General features: G+C 50.2%; 1 protein-coding gene across 2 annotated transcripts in view; it reads left to right on the top strand.

The window, feature by feature from the left end:
* Positions 1–20,722, top strand: part of Znf615 (zinc finger protein 615) — a 52,990-nt gene that overhangs the window by 19,432 nt on the left and 12,836 nt on the right. The window contains exons 1-3 of one of the 2 annotated variants that reach the window (XM_042700439.1): positions 9,276–9,354; positions 11,812–11,909; positions 12,586–12,706. In XM_042700439.1, coding sequence (XP_042556373.1) covers positions 11,892–11,909; positions 12,586–12,706 — 139 coding nt within the window. In that variant the 5' untranslated portion in view covers positions 9,276–9,354; positions 11,812–11,891. Of the gene's footprint in view, positions 1–9,275; positions 9,355–11,811; positions 11,910–12,585; positions 12,707–15,058; positions 16,055–20,722 lie in introns of those variants that run through there. The other variant, XM_042700434.1, reaches the window with a different exon arrangement.

Genomic DNA, 20,722 nt, shown 5'->3' with positions numbered 1-20,722 from the left:
CAAAAAACAAAAAACACCTAAGTATGTGGGCTGCTCAGGGTCACAGTATCAATGCCCAAGCCTGTGCTGCAGCCCTGGCTGGTCAGTGTAGAACCTTCTCAATAAAGTTGCTTCTTTATTAACAACTTTGTTGCGGTGGGCTCTGTCACTCCGGACGACTAGGTGGGCTTGCCTGCCTGAGTAGGGGTCTTCCTGCTACAGTAGAGTGCTCGTTTCACATGCATGAAGCCCTGGGTTTGCTTCCTCAGGACCACATACACAGAAAAAGCCTGAAGTGGTGCTGTGGCTCAAGTGGTAGAATGCTAGCCTTGAGCCAAAGAAGCTCAGGGACAGGCCCTGAGTTCAAGCCCAGGACTAGCACAAAAAAAAAAAGTCTCAGCTATATACACTTTCTATATTTACCAAATGCTTACATCACATTGTTTCAGGACCCACCACGCCCACAAGTGCAGATAGAACCTAGCCTTCCTCAATCTATTTCTATTTATCCACCATTCTCCCTCAGATAAGCCCCCAGGCACAAAGCAGAGAAAGACTTCCTCAAATAAAAAAGCAAATACTTGCAGCCTTGAGGGTTGGAGTCAATGGCTGGAGCCTTTGCTCACACCTTGCCAGCTCCTGCCACCTTAGGGTCTGCAACATCTCCCCCTTTTTATTTTTTAAATTGAGCAAGTATCTGTCAGCCTGGAGCTGGGCAAAGAATGGACCATACATCTCAGGAAGAATGGCAGGGAAAGGAATATCAAAACCACAAATAGCAAAATGTCCAAGAAATACCAAAAGGAATGCTGTCACACATTTCCTCAGTTGAATGCCTGCAGGGAATGGAGAACTAATGCAGCCTAGTCTTCAGCGTCTGTTATCTTTAGGATGGAGTGGCCAACAGCAAATATCTGCCCCTAAAGCTGCATCAAGTCAAAGCTCAAATTATCTGGGGACCAGAGTCCTTGAATATGTTGCTGGATATTGATCCAAGTCACATTTCCATTCTATTGAAGAAGGGCAGCACAGATGTATTGATAATTAGCATGACATGTTATTTTTAACTGAGTCTTTAGCAGTGTTACCTGGTTATTAACATACATCATTCCATAATTTTTATCCACTCCCACGTGGATCCCAAGGGCACTAGAAACATTTCAAGTTAAAGTAGGAACATGTTATATGTGTGTATGTATGTGTATATGTGTATATATGGTTTGGGTAAGGGCCACGGCAGAAGCAGTAGCACTGGCAATAAGTGATATGGTAGCAATAACGCTGGCAACCAATATTCCCCTCAATAGCAAAGTGAAGCCCCAATCATTATACCATGGTTCCATCAACTTAACAGGCAAGATAAGGGAGTTCATAGTAACAAATGCTGTTCATGCTCCTGTAAGGTCCGCTCCTGGATGGCTAGCAGACTCCACCCTCCTCGCAGCAAAGTCTCCACCCATTACCTGCGTTACCTAGGCAACTGGGACACCTGGAAGAGGTCACATCTGCATCCGCTGAGGTCACATCTGAATTTGATGTGGCCACACCTTTCCCCGCCCATACCGTACATAAGGCCTAGCCCAGGCCCAGACGCTCTCTTGCTCTTCTTTTCTAGCTCTCTTGCTCTTGCTCTTCTTTTCTAGCTCTCTCTGCTCTCTCTCTGCTCTAGCTCTTTCCTCTCTCTTTCCCAGCCACGTGGAGTGCCAACCTTGCCTGGTCCCAGCAGGTCTTCTGAATACCTGAATACCACGTGAGTGCTACTGTTCTTACCCCTCTCTCTGCTCTTTTCTACCTCTTTCCTCTCTTTCCCAGCTCTCTCTCATTGCCAGGCCTTTCTCAGCCACGTGGAGTGCCAACCTTGCCTGGTCCCAGCAGGTCTACTGAATAAACCTACCCCTTACCTGAATACCACGTGCGTGCTGGTGCTGTTCTTACTCGGGTACCTGTTTTTAAAAACCTAACAGCTCCAAAATGTCCAGGATAACTTATACAGTTAGTAAGTGAAAGACCCCCAGCGGCGTGGGGTGTCCTTCAATCTGAAGAGACCCTTCCCCAAGGAACAACGAGACCACTTGTGCGGATGCAAACAGCAAGAGGTTTATTCGGGCAAGCCCTCGGCTCCCAGGTGCACTCAACCTCGAGATCCACAAGGTTCGGGTTGAGTGTCTGAGAACCGGTTACACGGGTACCCGGGTACCCGGGGCGACAAAGTCTATCGGGAGACTTGCGAGCCTTGATGCATGAAAGCATCCTCTTTTATGGGCAGCAGAAGCAAGGTTACAGAAGCGAGATGCATGGTTACAGGGTATTGATTGGTTATTTTTGAATTACGCTTAAGGTAGGGATTGGTCAGGTTAAATCGCCCGGACGGGGTAGGCGAGGCCGGGAGGGGGGGGCTGACGTGTCAGTACTTGCCCTGACATGTCTGTGCTGGTCGCTATGCACCGAAACTGTTTGTTCCCTAGTTTTGACAAGTGATTTATCACATCCTGCCTCACCCTAGTATTAGGGCTAAGTTTTACAGGAAGGAATGTGGTGGTCGGCTATTTTACCAGAATGCCTGGTTTTAAGGCATGTACTAAGGTCATGCTAGAGTCTGCAGGCGGTGACTCAGAGGCCCGTGGTTTCGTTTCCTGGTTAGCGGCCTGCACGTATCCTGCCCCGCTCTCTTAGGTATGTAGGGTGAGGGGCAGCAGTTTTTCTTGGGGTACCTAATGGGTAAGCACGGCTGGGGTCTTTCATAAGAACCACAATTGTTCCTGCAAGAGGCATGAAATGCCTCCCCATCCTTAACAACCACACTCTGCACAACTACCAACATGAATGGATGCATGACATAGGCTTGCACAATAAATTATACAAACCCATGAAGCGGGATAGGTCTCTGAATCAGCAGTACAGGAAGGTGAGAGGCATTAGTACAAGTGGGCCTTAAGGCAGCAGCCAGTCTCCAGATGTCAGGATGAGCTTGTGCATGTGGGCAGACCAAGATGGTGGCCCACAAGACACCATTGATCACTCCTCTGAGACCAGACCTTCAGTTCATGGTGTTGAACTTCCACCACTGGAACAGTAGACAAGATGTTGAATCCACAGGCTGTACAAGGTGGTTGATGATCAGCAGCTGCAAGACCCTCCTTGCATAGTGGAATCCATGTGGGGTGCACACCATCTCCTGCCAAAGCAACTCTAGAAGTGTTATGCATAAGCTCCATTTTTTTTCATCCATACACCTTTTCCTCCCAGAGGAACTCAGAGTTATAATCTATCCCTGAATACCTTACTACACGTGTAAGGATATGCAAATAGGTGGGCTAGCAGACAGCCCAGTCCATTCTATTGGCCTAGAAAATAGCTCCAGAAATCCAGCACTCTCTCCCACAAAGAGCCCTGTGGTATTAGGATACACTCTCATGAATGGCTCCTCCCTCGACACTGGGCAGGCAATTGGAGTCAGGCATGTAGGCCCAGTGTACCTCAGCTGAAACTTGGGCACAGGTAATTAATGCTAGCATAGCCACAAATAGGGTTTCAGGTGTGAGGGCCCTTCCTGCCCCAACAACTATCTCTTGACCCCTGGAGGTTAGAGCCCTCCCTCCGCCTATGGGTCATTCTCCAGAGTGACTGAAGTAATCTCAGCATAGCAGACCAGCCAGCCTGGAATCCACCTCAGCGCTTCCGCATCCTGTGGAAAAACACAAGCAGACCTTCAGGGGATTGGGACCATTCCAGACTCCAGTCAAAGGATCCTTCCATAGCACCATTGCCGTGGGCATAGCAGCTCCCTCCCAATGGTGCTCCACAGCATTGAAGCCATCCTGTTGAGACATTTAAAACAAAAATGGATAAAGATACAATGATACATGGTGAAATCTGGGTAGCTAATTCCCCCTTTATATATATATATATACATATATATATATATATATATATATATATATATTTTTTTTTTTTTTTTTTTTTTTTTGTCAGTTGTGGAACTTGAGTTCTGGGCCTGGGCACGTCCCTCAGCTCTTTAGCTCAAGGCTCGCATTCTACCACTTGAACCACAGCACCACTTCTGGTTTTCTGGTGGCAATTGAAGATGATAGTCTCACGGACTCTCCTGCCCAAGCTGGCTTTGAACCACAATCCTCAGATCTCAGCCTCCTGAGTAGCTAGGATGAGCTGATGTCAGGCCTGATTTCTTTTCTTTTCTTTCTCTCTCTCTCTCTTTTTTTTTTTTTTGTCAGTTATGGGGTCTGCACTCTGGGTCTGGGCGCAGTCCCTCAGCTCTTCAGCTCAAGGCTAGCACCCTACCCCTTGAGCCAAAGCGTCACTTCCAGATTTTTCTGCTTATGCGGTGCTGAGGAATCGAACCTAGGGCCTCATGTAAGGCAAGCACTCAACCACTGAGCCACCTTCCCAGACCCCTGATTTCTTTTTAATAACAAAAATAGTTGTGTTCGAGGAACTAGTAGAAGGCTTAATATGGCCTTGTGACAGTTGCCCAAGAATCAGATACTTGGCAGCTTCAAGTTTTTCCTTAGGCAAGAGCCACTGATCTACCCATATGGGTGTTGATGTCTTCCAACATATAGGTTCTGCATGTCAAGCTGCATTATCAGTGGCCCTGTAGAAAATCCAATCCCTGTCTGTTTGGGTTTGCAATAGGCTGGTAAGGTTCCAACCTTCCTTTCCCTTGTAGTCCTAGACCTGACATCCCATCATGCCCTTGATGAAGCATTTGTTGAGTAAAAATTGGGGTGGAATTATGGACATAAGCACCCATCTGAGGCAACACATCACCACCCTACAGATTTACTGGAAGATCAGGCAAAACAAAAGGCTGAAAGACACCCAAATGGCTTTCCTTGGTCAGCCACTGTAACATGGCAGAACTTTTGTGAGTGACTTTGGACATGCCTGTACCCTGCAGCAGGGTGAGGCTACCTTCTTTTGGCCAGGAGGGAGGTCAGTATGGGCCAGATATAACAGAAACATCAGCTCCGGTGCCAACAGAGCCTGTAAAAAGCTCCCCTCCTATGTAGAGTTCTAACTCAGGTCGCTCTTGTCCAATTCCTGAAGCCAAAAGGCCTTATCTGTGGAGCCAAAGCCTCGATTTTCCGGGTTAGGGTGAAGAGACTTATTAGGAAGAGGAACTAAAGGAAGCAGAATCAATTGCACAGTGGGAGTATGGGCAGGTACAAGCAAGGTTCCTTTTTTCAAGCCAGCTATAATTTGAGATTTGAATCTCTCCTGTGTAATCATTATCAATAACACCTGGGTAAACAATCAATCTTCTCATAGTCCAGCTGAACCTGCTCAACACCAACCCTACTGTCCCAGGTGGCAAAGGTCCCCAGACCTTGGCAACCAGAGGAAGATCTCCCTCCAAATACACCTAGACCAGTGCTCCCATTAGTCCCCTTCTTGAAGGAGCTGAGTCTGGGCAGGTCAGCGGTGTTGTGCAGGACCTGCTGCAAGGAAGGGGATCTCCCAGGGATGCCGCTATGGTTTGGGGGGGAGGGACAGGGCTGGCCTCTCATCCCGTTTCCCTGCAGAGGTTTGCCATCCTTGTCCATTTTAGAGTGACATACATTGGCCCAATGTCTTCCCTTCTGACACCAGGGATAGACACCTGAGGTGTTGGCTTTTTGTGCCACATTTTGAGGGCATGTTTTTGCAAAGTGCCCTTCTTGTTCATATCAGAAGCACCCCCTCTTAGCAGGGCCGCTTCCTTTGGTCTCCTGAGAAGTCTAGATCTACTGATGGAGATGGTGAGGTGGGACCCCCTGAAGGGTGGCAGCCAGAGTCACTCCCTGCACAGAAGAGGGCCCAATCTCAGCACAGGCGAATGGCATCCTCCACAGTTCCTGTTTCCTTCCAGGGCCTAATAGCCGCCTGACATGCAGAGTTGGCATTTTCAAAAGCTACTTGTTGGACCAGCATTGTGCCAGCTTCACCATCAACTACAATGCGGTCTTAAGAAGGCAGGAAATAAAATCTTGAAATGCCTCATGAGGCCCCTGTCTGATCTTAGACAGCTCCTCAGTCCAGGCCCCAGAAGTAGGGAGCTTTTTCCAGGCCCTGTTTGCACATTCATTCACCTGTCCATAAGCAACTCCAGGATAATTGATCTGTTGCTGAACATCAGCATACCCGCACCTACCAGTGTGTCAAATTATGGGGATGTTGGTGCAGTTATTATTTTGCCACCTGATCGGAACTTTCCATCTATTCTGCCTTCCATAACAAGTAATCCCTCCCCCCCCACACACACACAATGAGGCAGGCCTGAGCAATTGTCTACCAACTCCCTGGGCATAATGCCCTACAGGCCAGATTATCAATCAGGGATAAAGGGAGCAGCTGCCCCATATTGATCAGTAGAAGTCTTGATTTCTTTTAATTCCTTAAAATTTAAAATACTATACTGCCAATTGCCTCCATCTTGTAAGACAGGAAAGAGTTGGAAGTCCCCAGTCTCCTTCCCCCACTCTGTAGTAGTCAATATAGCCTTTTGGACTGCAGACATAGGTGGCAGAGTCTGAATTAAGGGTGGGTGGTTGGGGCTGGGAAGGTGGCTCAGTGGTAGAGTGCTTGCCTTGCATGCCTGAGGCCCTGGGTTCGATTCCTCAGCACCACATAAGCAAAAAGAAAAAAAGCTGGAAGTGGCGCTGTGACTCAAGTGGTAGAGCGCTAGCCTTGAGCTGAAGAGCCGAGGGAGAGTGCCCAGGCCCAAAGTTCAGGCCCCATGACCGGACCCAAAAAAAAAAAGAGTAGGTGGTATTGACTTCCCCTTTCATCACAGGGAAGGAGGCTCTACAGGGCTGGACTTGGGGGTGGCCATGGCCTTGGAGGGTCTCTTTGTCTTCTTTACAGAGAGTGCCACAAACCTGACACAGACTTTCAGTGTGTAAGGTTTTAGGCAAGGAAAGAACATGCAGGAGGAGGTAAAGGTAAAGAAATCAAAAGTTTATTGGGGTACACTCCGGGTGGACTCCCTGGTCAGGATCATAGAGGTCACGCGGAATCCAGCCAAAAGGCACTGAATCATCTTATCTCTATGCAAGCTGCCATCATGACCTTCATCTGTGTCTGATATTGCCAATGAGGGTCCTGTCTGGGAACTGCCTCAGTTCCCATGGGCATGGTTGTATTTGTAAGGTGGATCTTGTCCCCAAGAGCCCGGGCAGCCTGATAGACTCACTCACGCTCCTCCATGGTAAGAACGGAGGAAAGTATAACATGGAAGTAATGCCAGGTGAGATATTAGACCCTCGGCCCAGTGGGGTCAGATGGAGCATAGGGCGGTGGATATGCCGTAGGTGGGGAGGATAACAGAGTTGAGAGGGTCAGGAGAGGAAGAGAAGGGGGAGAGCTTTTGGAGGGATCTTGCCACATGAGCAAGATTTGAGATGGGGGCAGGAGAGCCAGAGAGAGAGATGGGATGGGAGCATAAGTAGAAGAATCCCTGCACGTAAGGAATCTCAGCCACTTTCCTGTCCGCTCACAGAAATTGTGGAGATCAGTTAGTATTTTGAAATTGAAAGTCCCATTTTCAGGCCAGCACGACTGGGTATCAAGCTGGTACATAGGGCATTCCCGGTTACAGAGGAAGATGGAGGTTGGGTCTTAGGCCTAGAGCTTCGAGATTAGCCAATAAGGAATCCAGAGGAGTATGTGGGTCTGGTTTGGCAGCCCAGGGTAAAACTGTTACAGAGAAGAGAGTCCCCCACGCACAGACAGCTTCATGTAAACAGATGACTTTATTGGGGAGGTGGATAGGATAGCTGACCGGCCAGGGATGTAGCACAGACTCGGGAGCTGAAACTGCAACCCCGAAGAATCCTCAAGCTGGGGTTTTGAAGGGCAAAAGCCATGTGGTCCAGCCTGGCCACACACAGGTGGCCAACAGGATTGCAACACACAGAAAGATTACAGGAGCACACCGAAGCATCTACACCCTTGAAGCAGGAGGTGACCAGTCATGGGATAGTATGCACAATGTTGCAGGGCAGGCGCCATTCTAATTTAGGCAGGGTGTAAGATAGGACCAAAGTCCATGTGAAATATGTTTTAAGGTCTCCCTTTACAGCCTCTCTTCTTTCTCTTTCCTCTCTTCTCCTCTCTCCAGGTCTGGATCCAGCCCCTGGACGAGCACACAGACACATAAGAAGCACTTCCCAGCTCTGGGCCCAGCAGCATGGCCATGGCGGCTGGCTGCTGGGCTGTGGGAATCATCTACCTATCTCAGACCACAGGTGGAGTGGTGGGGAATTTCTGTCTTCTCTACCATCTTCTGCACCTTTCCTTCTATTGGTGCCAGTTAAGACCCTCAGATGTGATCCTGCAGCACCTGCTTGTGGCCAACTCCCTGTTCCCCCTCTTTAGTGGGGTCCCACAGACCATGGCAGCCGTGGGGTTTGGACACTCGCTGAGGGACTTTGGAAGCCAGCTGGTTCTGTATGTGCAGAGGGGGGCAGAAGTGCATCCATAAGCAGCACGTGCCTCCTGAGCGCGGTCCGGACCGTCACTGGCGCCCCTGAAGTGGTAGAGAGCTTGCCTTAAACTGAAGAGCTGAAGGACAGCGCGCAGGCCCTGGGTTCAGGGCCCACAACCGATCAAAAGAAAAGAACATTAAAAAAAAAAAAATCTAAACACAAGCCGGGCACTAGCGGCTCACATCTGCCATCCTAGCTACTCAGGAGGCTGGGCCAGCCTGGGCAGAACAGTCCATAAAACTCACTTCTCCAATGAACTGCCAAAAAGCGGGAAAAGTGGATTTGTACAAGAGGTAGATGAACAAACTCATGGATCACATCCAGGCCCTGGGTTGAAGACCCTGAACCAGCACCCCCACCCCATACTCACATGCTGACGCCTAGCCACATCTGCTGACCAGGCTGCTGAGCTTGCGTCTCCTCCTCGGGAGGTCAGGCCTCCAGACCAAAGGAAAACACCCAGGGCAGGGAAGAAACCTTGAGGAGAGAGAGGGCCTGGTTCCTGGCCCCGCCCCCCACCATAGCCACACCCACCAACACCATGGACTCCCCTCAGCATCTGACCCCGCCCCTAGCTCCACCCCTGCCACTGTCACTCTAGGCAGGGCTCCGCCCACTCCATGTTTCTTGCCTAGACCTGGCTCCGCCCCAAATCATTCTTTTCTGGCCTCGCTCAGTCCCCGCCCACTCCCCGTTTCCCGCCCAGGCCAGGCTCTCGCCCCCCTCGCCACGCCCCCTTATGGCTCGGACCACCTGCTCAAGTCCTCTCTGGTGTTTGCCCCGCCCACTCCCACATTTCTCTCTCGCTGCGCGCGCAACTCCCCTCAAAACAGGAAACACGTGGCGTAAGGGGAGATCGCGGTGCGGACCAGGAGTCTCTCAGGGAAGAGTAAGTCTGCGTCCCGGTGTCCGCAGGCCCCACGGCGGGGTCGGGGTCCCCGGAGCCCCCGCGCGGCCCTCCTGCCCGGCGGCCTGGCTCGCCGGCCGGTCCTCCCTGACGTCCGCCGGCCCTGGCGCGGCTCTGGCGCGGCCCTGGCGCCGCCCCGGCGTCCGGACCCCGGCGTCCCCGCGTCGCTGCTCGCGGGGAGGGTGGGGTGGGCGCGGCCACCCGGCCCTCGGTCCCTGCTTCTGCTCCTCCCGGCCGCGGCCCCGCTCCTGCTCCGACCCGACGCGGGCCTCCAGTCTCTCGCCCCGGCTCCGGGCCCGATTCCCCCCTTCCGGGACCCCGTAACGAGCTGAGGGTCCCCGGGCGCAGACCCCCGGCGCACCCCCGAGGCTCGGGTCCGAGGTCCCCGGCGGGAAAACTTCCTCCGGGGCCCGCGGTGTCGGACCTGAAGCGGCCCCGCGTCGCGGCCGGCGGGGCTCGCGGACCCCACGCGGGCGGGCGCGGTGACTGGGGCTCCCCGGCTCCGCGGCTGGGTCGGCGGAGCGCGAACGGGCGCCGGCCGCTCCTTCCGCTCCGGGGTCTTCTAGGGACGTCTGGGAACTCGCGCAGCAGGGACCGGCCAGGGCCCCTCCGAACTCTGCCCACCTCACCCCTATCCACCCAACCTCACCTCACCCCTACCCACCCCACCTCACCCCCACCTACCTCACCCCAACCCTACCTACCTCACCCCTACCGTCCTAAGCTCATGCCTACCCACTGTAATGCCTACGCCGCAGGACCACCACCAAAAAGACCACCGAGAGTCAGACGTTCCGAAATGCAAAAGCAAGGCTTTAAATTCAGGCTGAGCTGCGGGCTGCAGCTCGGGCCTCGTCCTACCCACCAACACAGCGGAGCTTAGGAGGACAGCCCCGAGCTGAAATTTCACAGAGCGTTTTTTTGTTTTTTTGTTTTTTTTTGGGGGGGGGGGTCCAGTCGTGGGGCCTGAACTCTGGGCCTGGGCACTGTCCCTCAGCTCTTCAGCTCAAGGCTAGCGCTCTACCACTTGAGCCACAGTGCCACTTCCGGCTTTTTTGTTTTTGCTTATGTGGTGCTGAGGAATCGAACCCAGGACCTCATGCATGCAAGGAAAGTACTCTACCACTGAGCCACCTTCCCAGCCCTTCACAGGGCTTATAAAGGCAAAAACCACAAAGTTACACAACCAGATGTGTTAACAGGACATTCTAGGGTGATAGGGGGTTATCAGACCATTTGGGCCAGGGCAATAAAGGGCAGTAGGGGGTTATCAGACCATTTGGGCTATCTGTGAAGTGAGGGAAGTTTGTGGCCATAGATAACTCTGTCCTTGGGATTTATGTGAGCTCTGGCTAACTTCAACACAGACAGGTCATTTTCTGGAATTTGTTTTCTCTGGGTCACTCATAGTTCAACATAAATGACAGAATGGCTCCTGCCTCAAAATGGAGTTACTTTAACTCTTCACCCACCTCACCCTTACTCACCCCTACCCACCCTTACTCACCCCTACCCACCCTACCTCACCACACCTTACCTCGTCCCTACCCACCTCACCCCACCCCACCAGACCTCACCCTCTACCCTGCCCTGTGCTACACTGCTACCCCTCCCCATCCTATTCCTGATGAGGGGTACAGGAAAACCTGGGGCCTGCCTCCTTGCACTTGACCTGTAGGAAGGCTGTGGGGAGGTGAGGGCAAAGGATCATCAGGAGGAAGACTGAGAGGAAATTCGGAAAACAGGAAGAGAAGAGAGTGCCCCCACAGCAGCGGGCAAAGTAGTAATGGGGTGCAGGCTTTGCATGTTCAATGGCATGAACAGAGAGGAAAGCAAATAGAGAAATGCAGAATGTCCTTCTCCAGAAGGATGCAAGACCTCACATAGGTGGCGGGGTGCAGGAAATGCGGGAGCACTTCCAGGTGGGAGGAGAGGAGAACTATTTGAAATTCTGCAAGCCATTGGTCTGAGGGAAAGAGGGGTCATGGGTTACAAGGAGAGTAGAGGGAGCAGGGTCCATGGTTGTAACCCTAGCCACTCAGGAGGCTGAGATGTGAGGATGGAGGTTAGTGAAGTCAGCCTGAACAGGAAAGATTGGTTTTTGTTTTGTTTTGTTTTGTTTTTTGGTCACAGATGGGACTCAAACTGTGTGCTTTTTCATTCAGTGACTTTGGCTCTTCAACCCTCCCTGAGACTCTTACTTCTAATTAACCAACAGAAAGCCAGAGTGGATCTGTGGCTCAAGTGGTAGAGCACCAGCCTTGAGGAAACAAGCTCAGGCACAGAGCCCCGGTCCTGAGTTCCAGCCCCAGGACTGGCATTCCCCACCACCCCATTAGTGGGCAGCACAGGACTTTCATCCCACAGTGAGGTCCTCCCTGCCCAGCCGGGGCACAGGGAGTATGTGTTGGGTGTGAGCATTAAATGGGATATTTTCAGCACTCAGGACTGACTTCTGAAAGTGATATTACCTGCGAAGGAAGCCCAAGGACAAGGAAGAGGAAGGACAAGGAGCAGGGATGGTGGCTATGACTCAGGTAAAGCCATGTGGCATCTCCTTCCTGTGTACAGAGCTGGTCTGGGTGCTGACTCTGCTGGTTCCTGCCTGCCACGTGTGCTCATGTCCCCCACGCCTTCCCTCAGCCGTGTCCCCTCCACTGGGCATGGGCACAGGAGGGCATCACCCACCAAGTATTCCTGTGTCCTTGCTGAAACCTCATTGCTGGTTTTGTTGTAAACTTTGGAGTCTCTATCTCTCTCTCCTCTCTCCTCCCCCCTATCTCTCCTCACCAACCCTGGGCTTGAATTCAGGACCATGGTGCTGTCTTGAGCTGTTTTGCTCAAGCCTGGTGCTCTAATACTTCAGGTATAACTTTCAGTTGGCTTTGAACCTTGATCCTCAGATCTCAGCCTCCTGAGAGACTATGATTCCAGGCAAGAGCCCCTCATGTTTATCTGGGTCCTTTTAACACAGCTCCTCATATGTCGTCACTTTTCTCAGAAGAATGCAGGGATGTACAATTCCACATAGTTGTTTTCCTTTTGGTGTCATATCAAAGACACCATTACAACCTAACATCCTGAAGCTTCCTTCTGTCCCTGGTGTGTTGATTGCTTTGTCATGGTAGGCATTGATTATAATTCCATGTAATACTTTTTCTGAGTCCATGCATGTGTGTGTGAAATGCTTTTGGATTTTCTCCTTGTGGACAGTTGACATTTGAGGATGTGGCGGTGGATTTCACCCAGGAGGAGTGGCGGTGCCTGACCCAGGCTCAGCGCACTCTGTACAGGGACGTCATGCTGGACACCTATGGGAACCTGGTCTCTGTGGGTGAGGAAAAGTTGGGAGTGTTTTCTTTCTTTTCCCCTGAATGACTAGAGAGACCCCAGTTCCATGACTAGATGTAAAGCTCTGTGGACTCCAAGACAGAAACGCACTAAAGTAGCCTAAGGACTTTCACACCCATCCTTTGTTCTGCTCCTGTGGTGCATTTCCGTGTCCCACAGCTTAAGGAAGCTGATGTGCATGTCAGCTATGGCAGGCTTCTCTCTGCTCTTCTTTGTTCCTTTTTTCCCTTCCCCTTCTTTTTTTTTTTGGCTGTGGGGCCTGAACTCTGGGTCTGGGCGCTGTCCCTCAGCTCTTCAGCTCAAGGCTAGCGCTCTACCACTTAAGCCACAGCGCCATTTCCAGCTTTTTCTGCTTATGTGGTGCTGAGGAATCGAACCTAGGGCCTCATGTATGCAAGACAAGCACTCTTCCACTGAGCCACCTTCCCAGCCCTCCCTTCCCCTTCTTCCCTTCCTTTTTCCACTCTTCTCTTTTTCCTTTGTACACGCTAGACAGGTCCTCTCATCACTGAGCTTCATTTCAACCACTATGGTAGACCCACACACCAACTGTTATCTTCCTTCTCTTTCTCATTTTTTTTTTCGAGAAAAGTTCCCACTTTGTAGCCCTGGCTGGCCTTGAACTTGCCCCTGAACTTCTAAGTGCTGGGATGACACACAGATGACACCACACTCAGCGCATGGCAGACTTTGTATCCATTTCCTCCTCCTTCTGACTCAGTAGTTGTTGTGTGCTGTCTGCACATTAAAGTGTACTCTGAAGTGTTCAGATGGAAGCAGTCTGCTGAATATGTGAACTGTATTTTGCATCCATGTGTGATGTTCCCTTTTCCCCCAAGCGTGGGACTGGGGATTCTGGAAAGGCCACAGCGCGTTTGTCTTTCTATAAACAGGAATCTCCCCTCCCAGCATGAGTGTGATTTTGCCATTGGAGTTTCAGGAAGATCCCTGGGTGGCAAAGAGCCATGTGACAACTCCAGGAGAGCTGAATGGTTGGGAAGGGGCCAAAGGTGTGAGTGCAGGTAAGAGCTCAGATGTGCAGAGAGGGAGCTGGGGAACCAGGGCACAAGTGGAAGTTTTCTGTAGGAAAACCAAAGTGTCTCTGCTGTGAGCCCTAAAGGACTTTAGAATGTCCCCATTTGTGCCCTGTCCTGCAGAGTAATATGCCATTCTGTGTCTCCACTACATTTCCTGTGTGCTTTGAAGCAGTCCCATGCTGACTCTCCAGCTAATGGTGGGTGTGCAGTACCCGGGTATCTCTTCTGAGTAGTTTGATGGAGATAAGAGTCTCACAGACTTTCTTTCCTGGGCTGGCTTTTTTTTTTTTTTTTAATTTTAAAGGGAATTACTTTTTCATTACTATCATGGCTTGCTCTTTTGTTTTTCTTTGAGGAATTTGACTAGCATCTAAATGTAGTCAGCATGCATTGTGCCACATATCTCCTGTTAAGGTTAAATTCTGTTTGCTGTGTGTGGGTGTAGGCAGCTTATTGTATATATTGCAGGTGTTTTTGTCTTGGGTTTTTTTCCTGGCATTGTTGTATTGTGTTCTTACCTTTTTCTCACCTCTGCTTTGCAATTCAAATTTACCTGTTAATTCATTCTGTAAACAGCTTTTGGCTCTGAATCATTACAACATATTGTGTGATGTATGGCATTTATTTGTGCATAGTCAATATGTTGCAAATAGGCTTTTTTTTCTGTTTGCTTATAATGTAACCATATGTCTTTTGGCAGTTAGGTGTGTTGGGTGGGGGTGGGAGTTCTGTCTTCTTGATGAGTTCTGTCTCCAGGATGTATGTTTTACTCATAGGTTGAAACAAGGCTTACCTTCTCTTAATAATCTACTTTCCAGTGAAAGAGTCCTATTCCTTTTGTGTTCATAAATATTGTATTTTATGGTTCTCAGCATTCATATGGCTCAGGTGTGTGTGTGTGTGTGTGTGTGAGAGAGAGAGAGAGAGAGAGAGAGAGACAGACAGAGAGAGAGAGAGACAGAGAGAGAGAAAGACAGAGAGAGCGAGCTTTGTCTGTGGTATTCTCTTTCAGGGTGAAATACTTAACTCTGATTAATTAGATGGGCATTTTATATCTTGCAGGTACCTCTCCTGGCTGTGTAAGTAAAGAATTACCCTTAAAAGCAGACAGCGGTCATGGAGAAATATCCGGAAGTCAGCCTTGTTCCCTGAAGCATCACAGGCGGATCCACACTGTGGAGAAGTTGCACTGCTGTGCTAAGTGCGGGAAGGCTTTCTGCATGTGTTCCCATCTCCTGGATCACAAGCAACGGAGCCATAACAGCTCAAAGCCATACCTCTGCACACAGTGTGGGAAGGCTTTCTCCAGACGTTACCATCTCTTGGATCATGAGCGATGCCATAGTGGCGAGAAGCCCTACGTCTGTGCAGAGTGTGGGAAGGAGTTCAGCCTCATGTCCAGCCTTGCTGTTCACTGCCGGATACACAGTGGGGAGAAGCCATACCGGTGTGGCGAGTGTGGCAAGACCTTTGTTGCGCTCTGTATGCTCACCAATCACCAGACCATGCACAGTGGGACGAAGCCCCACCACTGTGCTGAGTGTGGGAAGGCATTCAGCCAGGCCTCTGGCCTCACTGTGCACCGTAGGACACACACTGGGGAGAGGCCGTACTGCTGTGCTGACTGCGGGAAGGCATTCAGCCGGGCCTACAGCCTCACCGTGCACCGCAGGATGCATACTGGGGAGAGTCCGTTTGTGTGTGGTGTGTGTAGCAAGGCCTTCAACCTGCGCCGCAGTCTCTTGGCACACCAGGCGTTGCACACTGGCTGCAAGCCGTACAGCTGTGCTGAGTGTGGGAAGGGGTTCAGCCACGCTTCTGGCCTTGCCACGCACCGCAGGTTGCACACTGGGGAGAGGCCTCACCGCTGTGCTCAGTGTGGGAAGGGGTTCACGCATAAAACTGAGCTTGTGCGCCACAGCAGAAAGCACACTGGGGAGAGACCATACCACTGTGCCGAGTGTGGGAAGGTATTCAGCCAAGCCTCTGGCCTGGCTGTGCACTGCAGGACACACACTGGGGAGAGGCCGTTCGTGTGTGACGTGTGCAGCAAGGCCTTCAACCTGCGCTCCAGCCTCTCAGCACACCAGGCCTTGCACACTGGCTGCAAGCCGTACAGCTGTGCTGAGTGTGGGAAGGCATTCAACCATGCCTCTGGCCTTGCTACACATAGCAGGCTGCACACCGGGGAGAGGCCTCACCGCTGTGCTCAGTGTGGGAAGAGGTTCCTGCAGAAAAGTGGCCTTGTGCGCCACAACAGGACGCACACTGGGGAGAGGCCATACCGCTGTGCCGAGTGCGGGAAGACGTTCACTGTGAAAAGCAACCTCACAGACCACAGCAGGACGCACACCGGGGAGAAGCCATATGCCTGCAGTGTGTGCGGCAAGGCCTTCAGCAAACGTACCTGCCTCAATGCACACCAGACTGTGCACACTGGACTCAAAGCGTACAGGTGTGACAAGTGTGTGAAGGCATACAAGAATGCCTCCGGTCTTGCAGCCCATCGCAGGACGCACACTGGGGAGAAGCCATACGCCTGTGACATGTGCAGCAAGGCATTCAGCACACGACAGACCCTCACCAAACACCAGGCTGTGCACAACGGCCACAAGCCTCATTAGTGCATGGAGTGCAGCAAGGAGATCCGCCGTGTCACTCACCTCGTGCACTGCAGGTCGCAGAGGCCATAGGTGTGCGGTGAGAGAGGCAAACCTGACATTCCCACTCCCAACCACAGCAGCCACTGGGGTCCACACACCAGCCCTGCAACTGCTAAAATGTGGGAAGACATTTGTGCAGAACATGTGTCTTAGGTGGCACATGGAGTCAGATGTTCAGCTGAAGTTCCAAACTCAGCCATTGCAGGCTTCAGACCCAACAGAAACCTTGGGGTGAACGCATCAGGGCAGGATCCATCCTTGTGCAGCCTCTGAGGACTCCTCAACAGAATATAAAAGCAAGGATGACAACTGCAGGCAGGGAGTTCTGCTGAGTGGGCTGTTTCCTGCTGTCACCCCAGAAGAGGATGGAGAGTTCCAGAGCAGCCTGAGCTATATAGCAAGATCCTGATTTTTCTAAACAGTTTGAGAATAGCTGTCACCAAGAGCAGAACACAGAAATTCTTGTCAGGCACACAGCAGAAGCTCAAATATGCACCTCAATCAGACGAGAAAGACTTCTTGCTGAAACCATCCAGGCCAAGAGCTTGCCTCTACACTGGACAACTGGGATCCATTGGCTCCTGTGGACTTCTCTATTCTACCTGCCAGAGAATGCCAAGCTGAGAATAGGTCACAGTGAGATTATTCAAAGTGCAGGTAGGGGGGTGGCAAGTCGCCACTGTCCTTGGGTTTGTAGAACTTCTGTTGGGAGGGGCACTTTTGATTTCAACACCAAACCACTGTGGAACAATTCTCTGGGGGAAGGTGAGCTTTGAGCCATCTGGGGGATTCTTCCACCAAGTACCGCCAGGCCACTATATAGGACTGGTTCAGGATGCCCCTTGTGGCCAAAAATAACAGTCTGGGTGGCATAAATCTTACACAAGTTAAAAGTGCCTGTAGAAGGCCATCTGGTTCTAACTGTTGCCCATTGTAGGTGACAAAAAAGTTGTTAAGGGGCTGGGAAGGTGGCTCAGTGGTAGAGCACTTGCCTTGCATGCCTGAGGCCCTGGGTTTGATTCCTCAGCACCACATAAGCAAAAAGAAAAAAGCTGGAAGTGGCGCTGTGGCTCAAGTGGTAGAGCGCTTGCCTTGAGCTGAAGAGCTGATGGACAGTGCCCAGGCCCAGAGTTCAGGCCCCACGACCAGACCCAAAAAAAGTTAATTTACCAGGGAAAACATGATCTCCTGACTTCTCTGCCCTTTTCCTAAAGTCTAAAATGTTGCAGAACTAAATCCAGAGAGGAGTCTTAACATGCCTGTCCCATGTTAAGAATTAAACCTGTCAGCAAACCAGCAAGCAAAAGCAAAAACAAACACTGGCATAGAAATTACTAAAGTTTGTTCTCTGATTATATTCAAAAGTATTAGGATACCCCTGAAAATAATCTAGCCCTCCCAAAGAGGGCAATCAATAGAAGGTCAAGGCATCCCTTGACCACCTTGGTCTCAGAGAGTAATACTGGGTTCAGTTTCTCTCTGCTCTAGGCCTCTCAACCAGGAAGTGCACCTCAAACACACAAACTCACCTCTGGAGGCTTTCCCAGGAGATTCTTCTTTATGGGGCCCATTTGGTGGGACTGGAACCCACAGTCTGCTGCTCCAAATGGTTAAGGGCTCTATCCCGGACGAGCCCCCAGCTAAATGTGGGGTCAAGAGAAAGAGTCCACCACTTAAAGTTCAAAGATCAGAATTAAGCTTTACAGAGGAGCTCTACTGACCAGCCAGGGACACAGTACAGACTCGGAACTGCAACTCTGACCCTGTCCTACCAGAAGGTAGGAGTTTTAAAGAAAAAAAAAAAACACAATCAAGTGTTGTTTTACAAGGCAAGCAAGTTTCCAAGAATAAACGCAGCAGGTTTTTTGTTTTAAGATTTACAGCACAAAAAACATGATCTTTACACAGACATCTGGGTATTTCTGAGCCAAACAGGACATGGCTCTTGCCCCAATCAGACTGCAGTTTAGCAGAATATTTTTCTCTTATGCAGCAACTTCAGGGAGGAGGGGAAGAGTGAAGTGAGCTCCTGATCAAGATGGTGTTACTTGGGTCAAGCAAGGCCTCAATAGGGACAGTAAGAGGACATGGAGGAACAAAAGGTGAACAAATGCAGCAGTGTTCCTCACTGGACACTGGGAAATGAACTCTACAACTTGTGGGTGAGGATAGGAGGCAAAACCTGGGAGAGAGTGAGGGAAAGGTAACAATCTACTCATTACCTGACTTGCTTATTTAACTGTAAATCCTCTGAACATCCCCTTCATAATATTTTTTTCTAAAACCACCGGGTTCTGGTGGCTCACGCCTGTAATCCTAACTACTTAGGAGGCTGAGATCTGAGGATTGCAGTTTAAAGCCAGCCAGGGTAGGAAAGTCCATGAGACTTAATCTCTAATAAACCACTAGAAAACTAGAAGTGGTGCTGTGGCTGAAGTGGCAGAGTGCTTGCCTTCAGCTGAAGAGCTCAGGGACAGCGCCCAGGCCCAGAGTTCAAGCCCCATGACCAAAAAATATTTAAAAAGAAAAGCTCAGGAATAGCACCCAGGCACTGAGTTTAAATTCTAAGATGGACACCAGAACAGCAGAAGAACATGACTTCTGTGGTATGATTCATGTGATAAGGAAACCAGAGGGTCATGGTACTTGGCTGCTGAAATTCTGAAAATCTGTTTGGTCTGCTTTTGATAATTAGTTGTTTTAAAACAGATTCTGAAATAAGAACTCAGGTACCAGGCCCTGTCCCTGATCTTTATTGCTCAAGGCTAGTTAGTGCTCTACCATAGCAGCCACAGCTGGCCTTTTGGTGGTCAATTGGAGATAAGAAGCTCACGCCTTTACTGCATAGGCCGCCTCTGGAACTCAATCTCCAGATCTCTGCCTCCTGAGTAGCTAGGATTACAGTTGAGAGCCTGGCTAAAATCATGTTTTTTTTCTTAGAATATTAAGAGGTACACCTCCAGGTAATACAGCATTTTTGTTATTGTTTTTGGTCGATCTTGGGGCCCGAACTCTGGGAGTAGGTGCTATCCCTCAGCTCTTCACTCGAGGCTAGCACTCTACCACTTAAGCCACAGCGCCACTTTGGCTTTTTCTGTTTATGTGGTGCTGAGGAATTGAACCCAGGGCCTCATGCATGTGAGGCAAGCACTCTACCATTGAGCCACCTTCCAAGCCAGTAATAGAGTTTTATAATCTATTCTTACCAGAACTATTCTTGTACCAAAGACCAGAGTAATTCTCCCTGACATATTTAATGCTGTGGAGAATCGGTGTGTCTAAATTTCAGTTGCTATAATGGGGATTTCTTCTCACACTCTGCTGGATAGGCTCGTGTCAGGGCCTCGGGCAAGTCCCTGTGACCCAGTCAGGCCCCATGTATGACTCTCCCACTTCAAGTTAAGGAGCATTCAAAAGAAGAGGTAGTAGTCCATTTGAATAGTAGTTTTCAGCCCAGAATACCTCTGAGACATTGTTAGCTGCTTTGTAAACAACTATCAGGCTCTCTTAGAATGACAAACTCCTGAGAGAATGCGTATGTTAGGTAAACTCAACACCTTTTTAATAAGGCAGGCATAGTTCAGAATGTTACATATTCCCTATAATATAAAATTGTCATTCATCAAAAGGCATTTAATGGAAAAATACAAAATCTAATATCAAGTGTCAAACCTTTTTTTGGTTAGTGGTGGTGGGGCTTTAACTTAGGGTCTGGGTACTGTCTCTCAGCTCTATGGCTCAAGGCTAGTGCTCTTTGAACCACAGCTCTACTTCTGGTTTTCTGGTGGTTAATTGGAGAGAAGAGTCTCAAGGACTGTCCTGTCCTGGCTGGCTTTGAACCATAATCCTCAGATCTCAGCCTCCTGAGTAGCAAGGATTACAGGCGTTTGCCACCAGTGCCTGGCAATACTTGAAGTCTTATAGTGCAATTGTTACATGTTAACTTCTCAGATATTCAAAGTTCTTTTTTTTTGGGTGGGGGGAGGGAGGTCCGGTTGTGAGGCCTGAACTCTGGGCCTGTGCACTGTATCTCAGCTCTTCAGCTCAAGGCTAGTGCTCTACCACTTGAGCCACAGTGTCACTTCTGGCTTTTTTTTTCTTCTGCTTATGTGGTGCTGAGGAATCAAACCCAGGGCCTCATGCATGCAAGGCAAGTGCTCTACCACTGAGCCACCTTCCCAGCCCTGCAAAGTTCATTTATAAACTGGGTGTGGACTCATGCCAGTAATTTTGAGGTCAGTATCACAATTCCAGGCCAGCCTGGAGAGATAAATCTGAGACACTCTTATCTCCATTTAA

This window comes from Dipodomys spectabilis, unplaced genomic scaffold (assembly GCF_019054845.1).
Source record: "Dipodomys spectabilis isolate Male_0828 unplaced genomic scaffold, ASM1905484v1 ptg000266l, whole genome shotgun sequence".
Taxonomy (NCBI): domain Eukaryota; kingdom Metazoa; phylum Chordata; class Mammalia; order Rodentia; family Heteromyidae; genus Dipodomys; species Dipodomys spectabilis.
The sequence above is the reverse complement of the archived record's forward strand: the minus strand, read 5'-3'. Positions and strand labels throughout refer to the sequence as shown.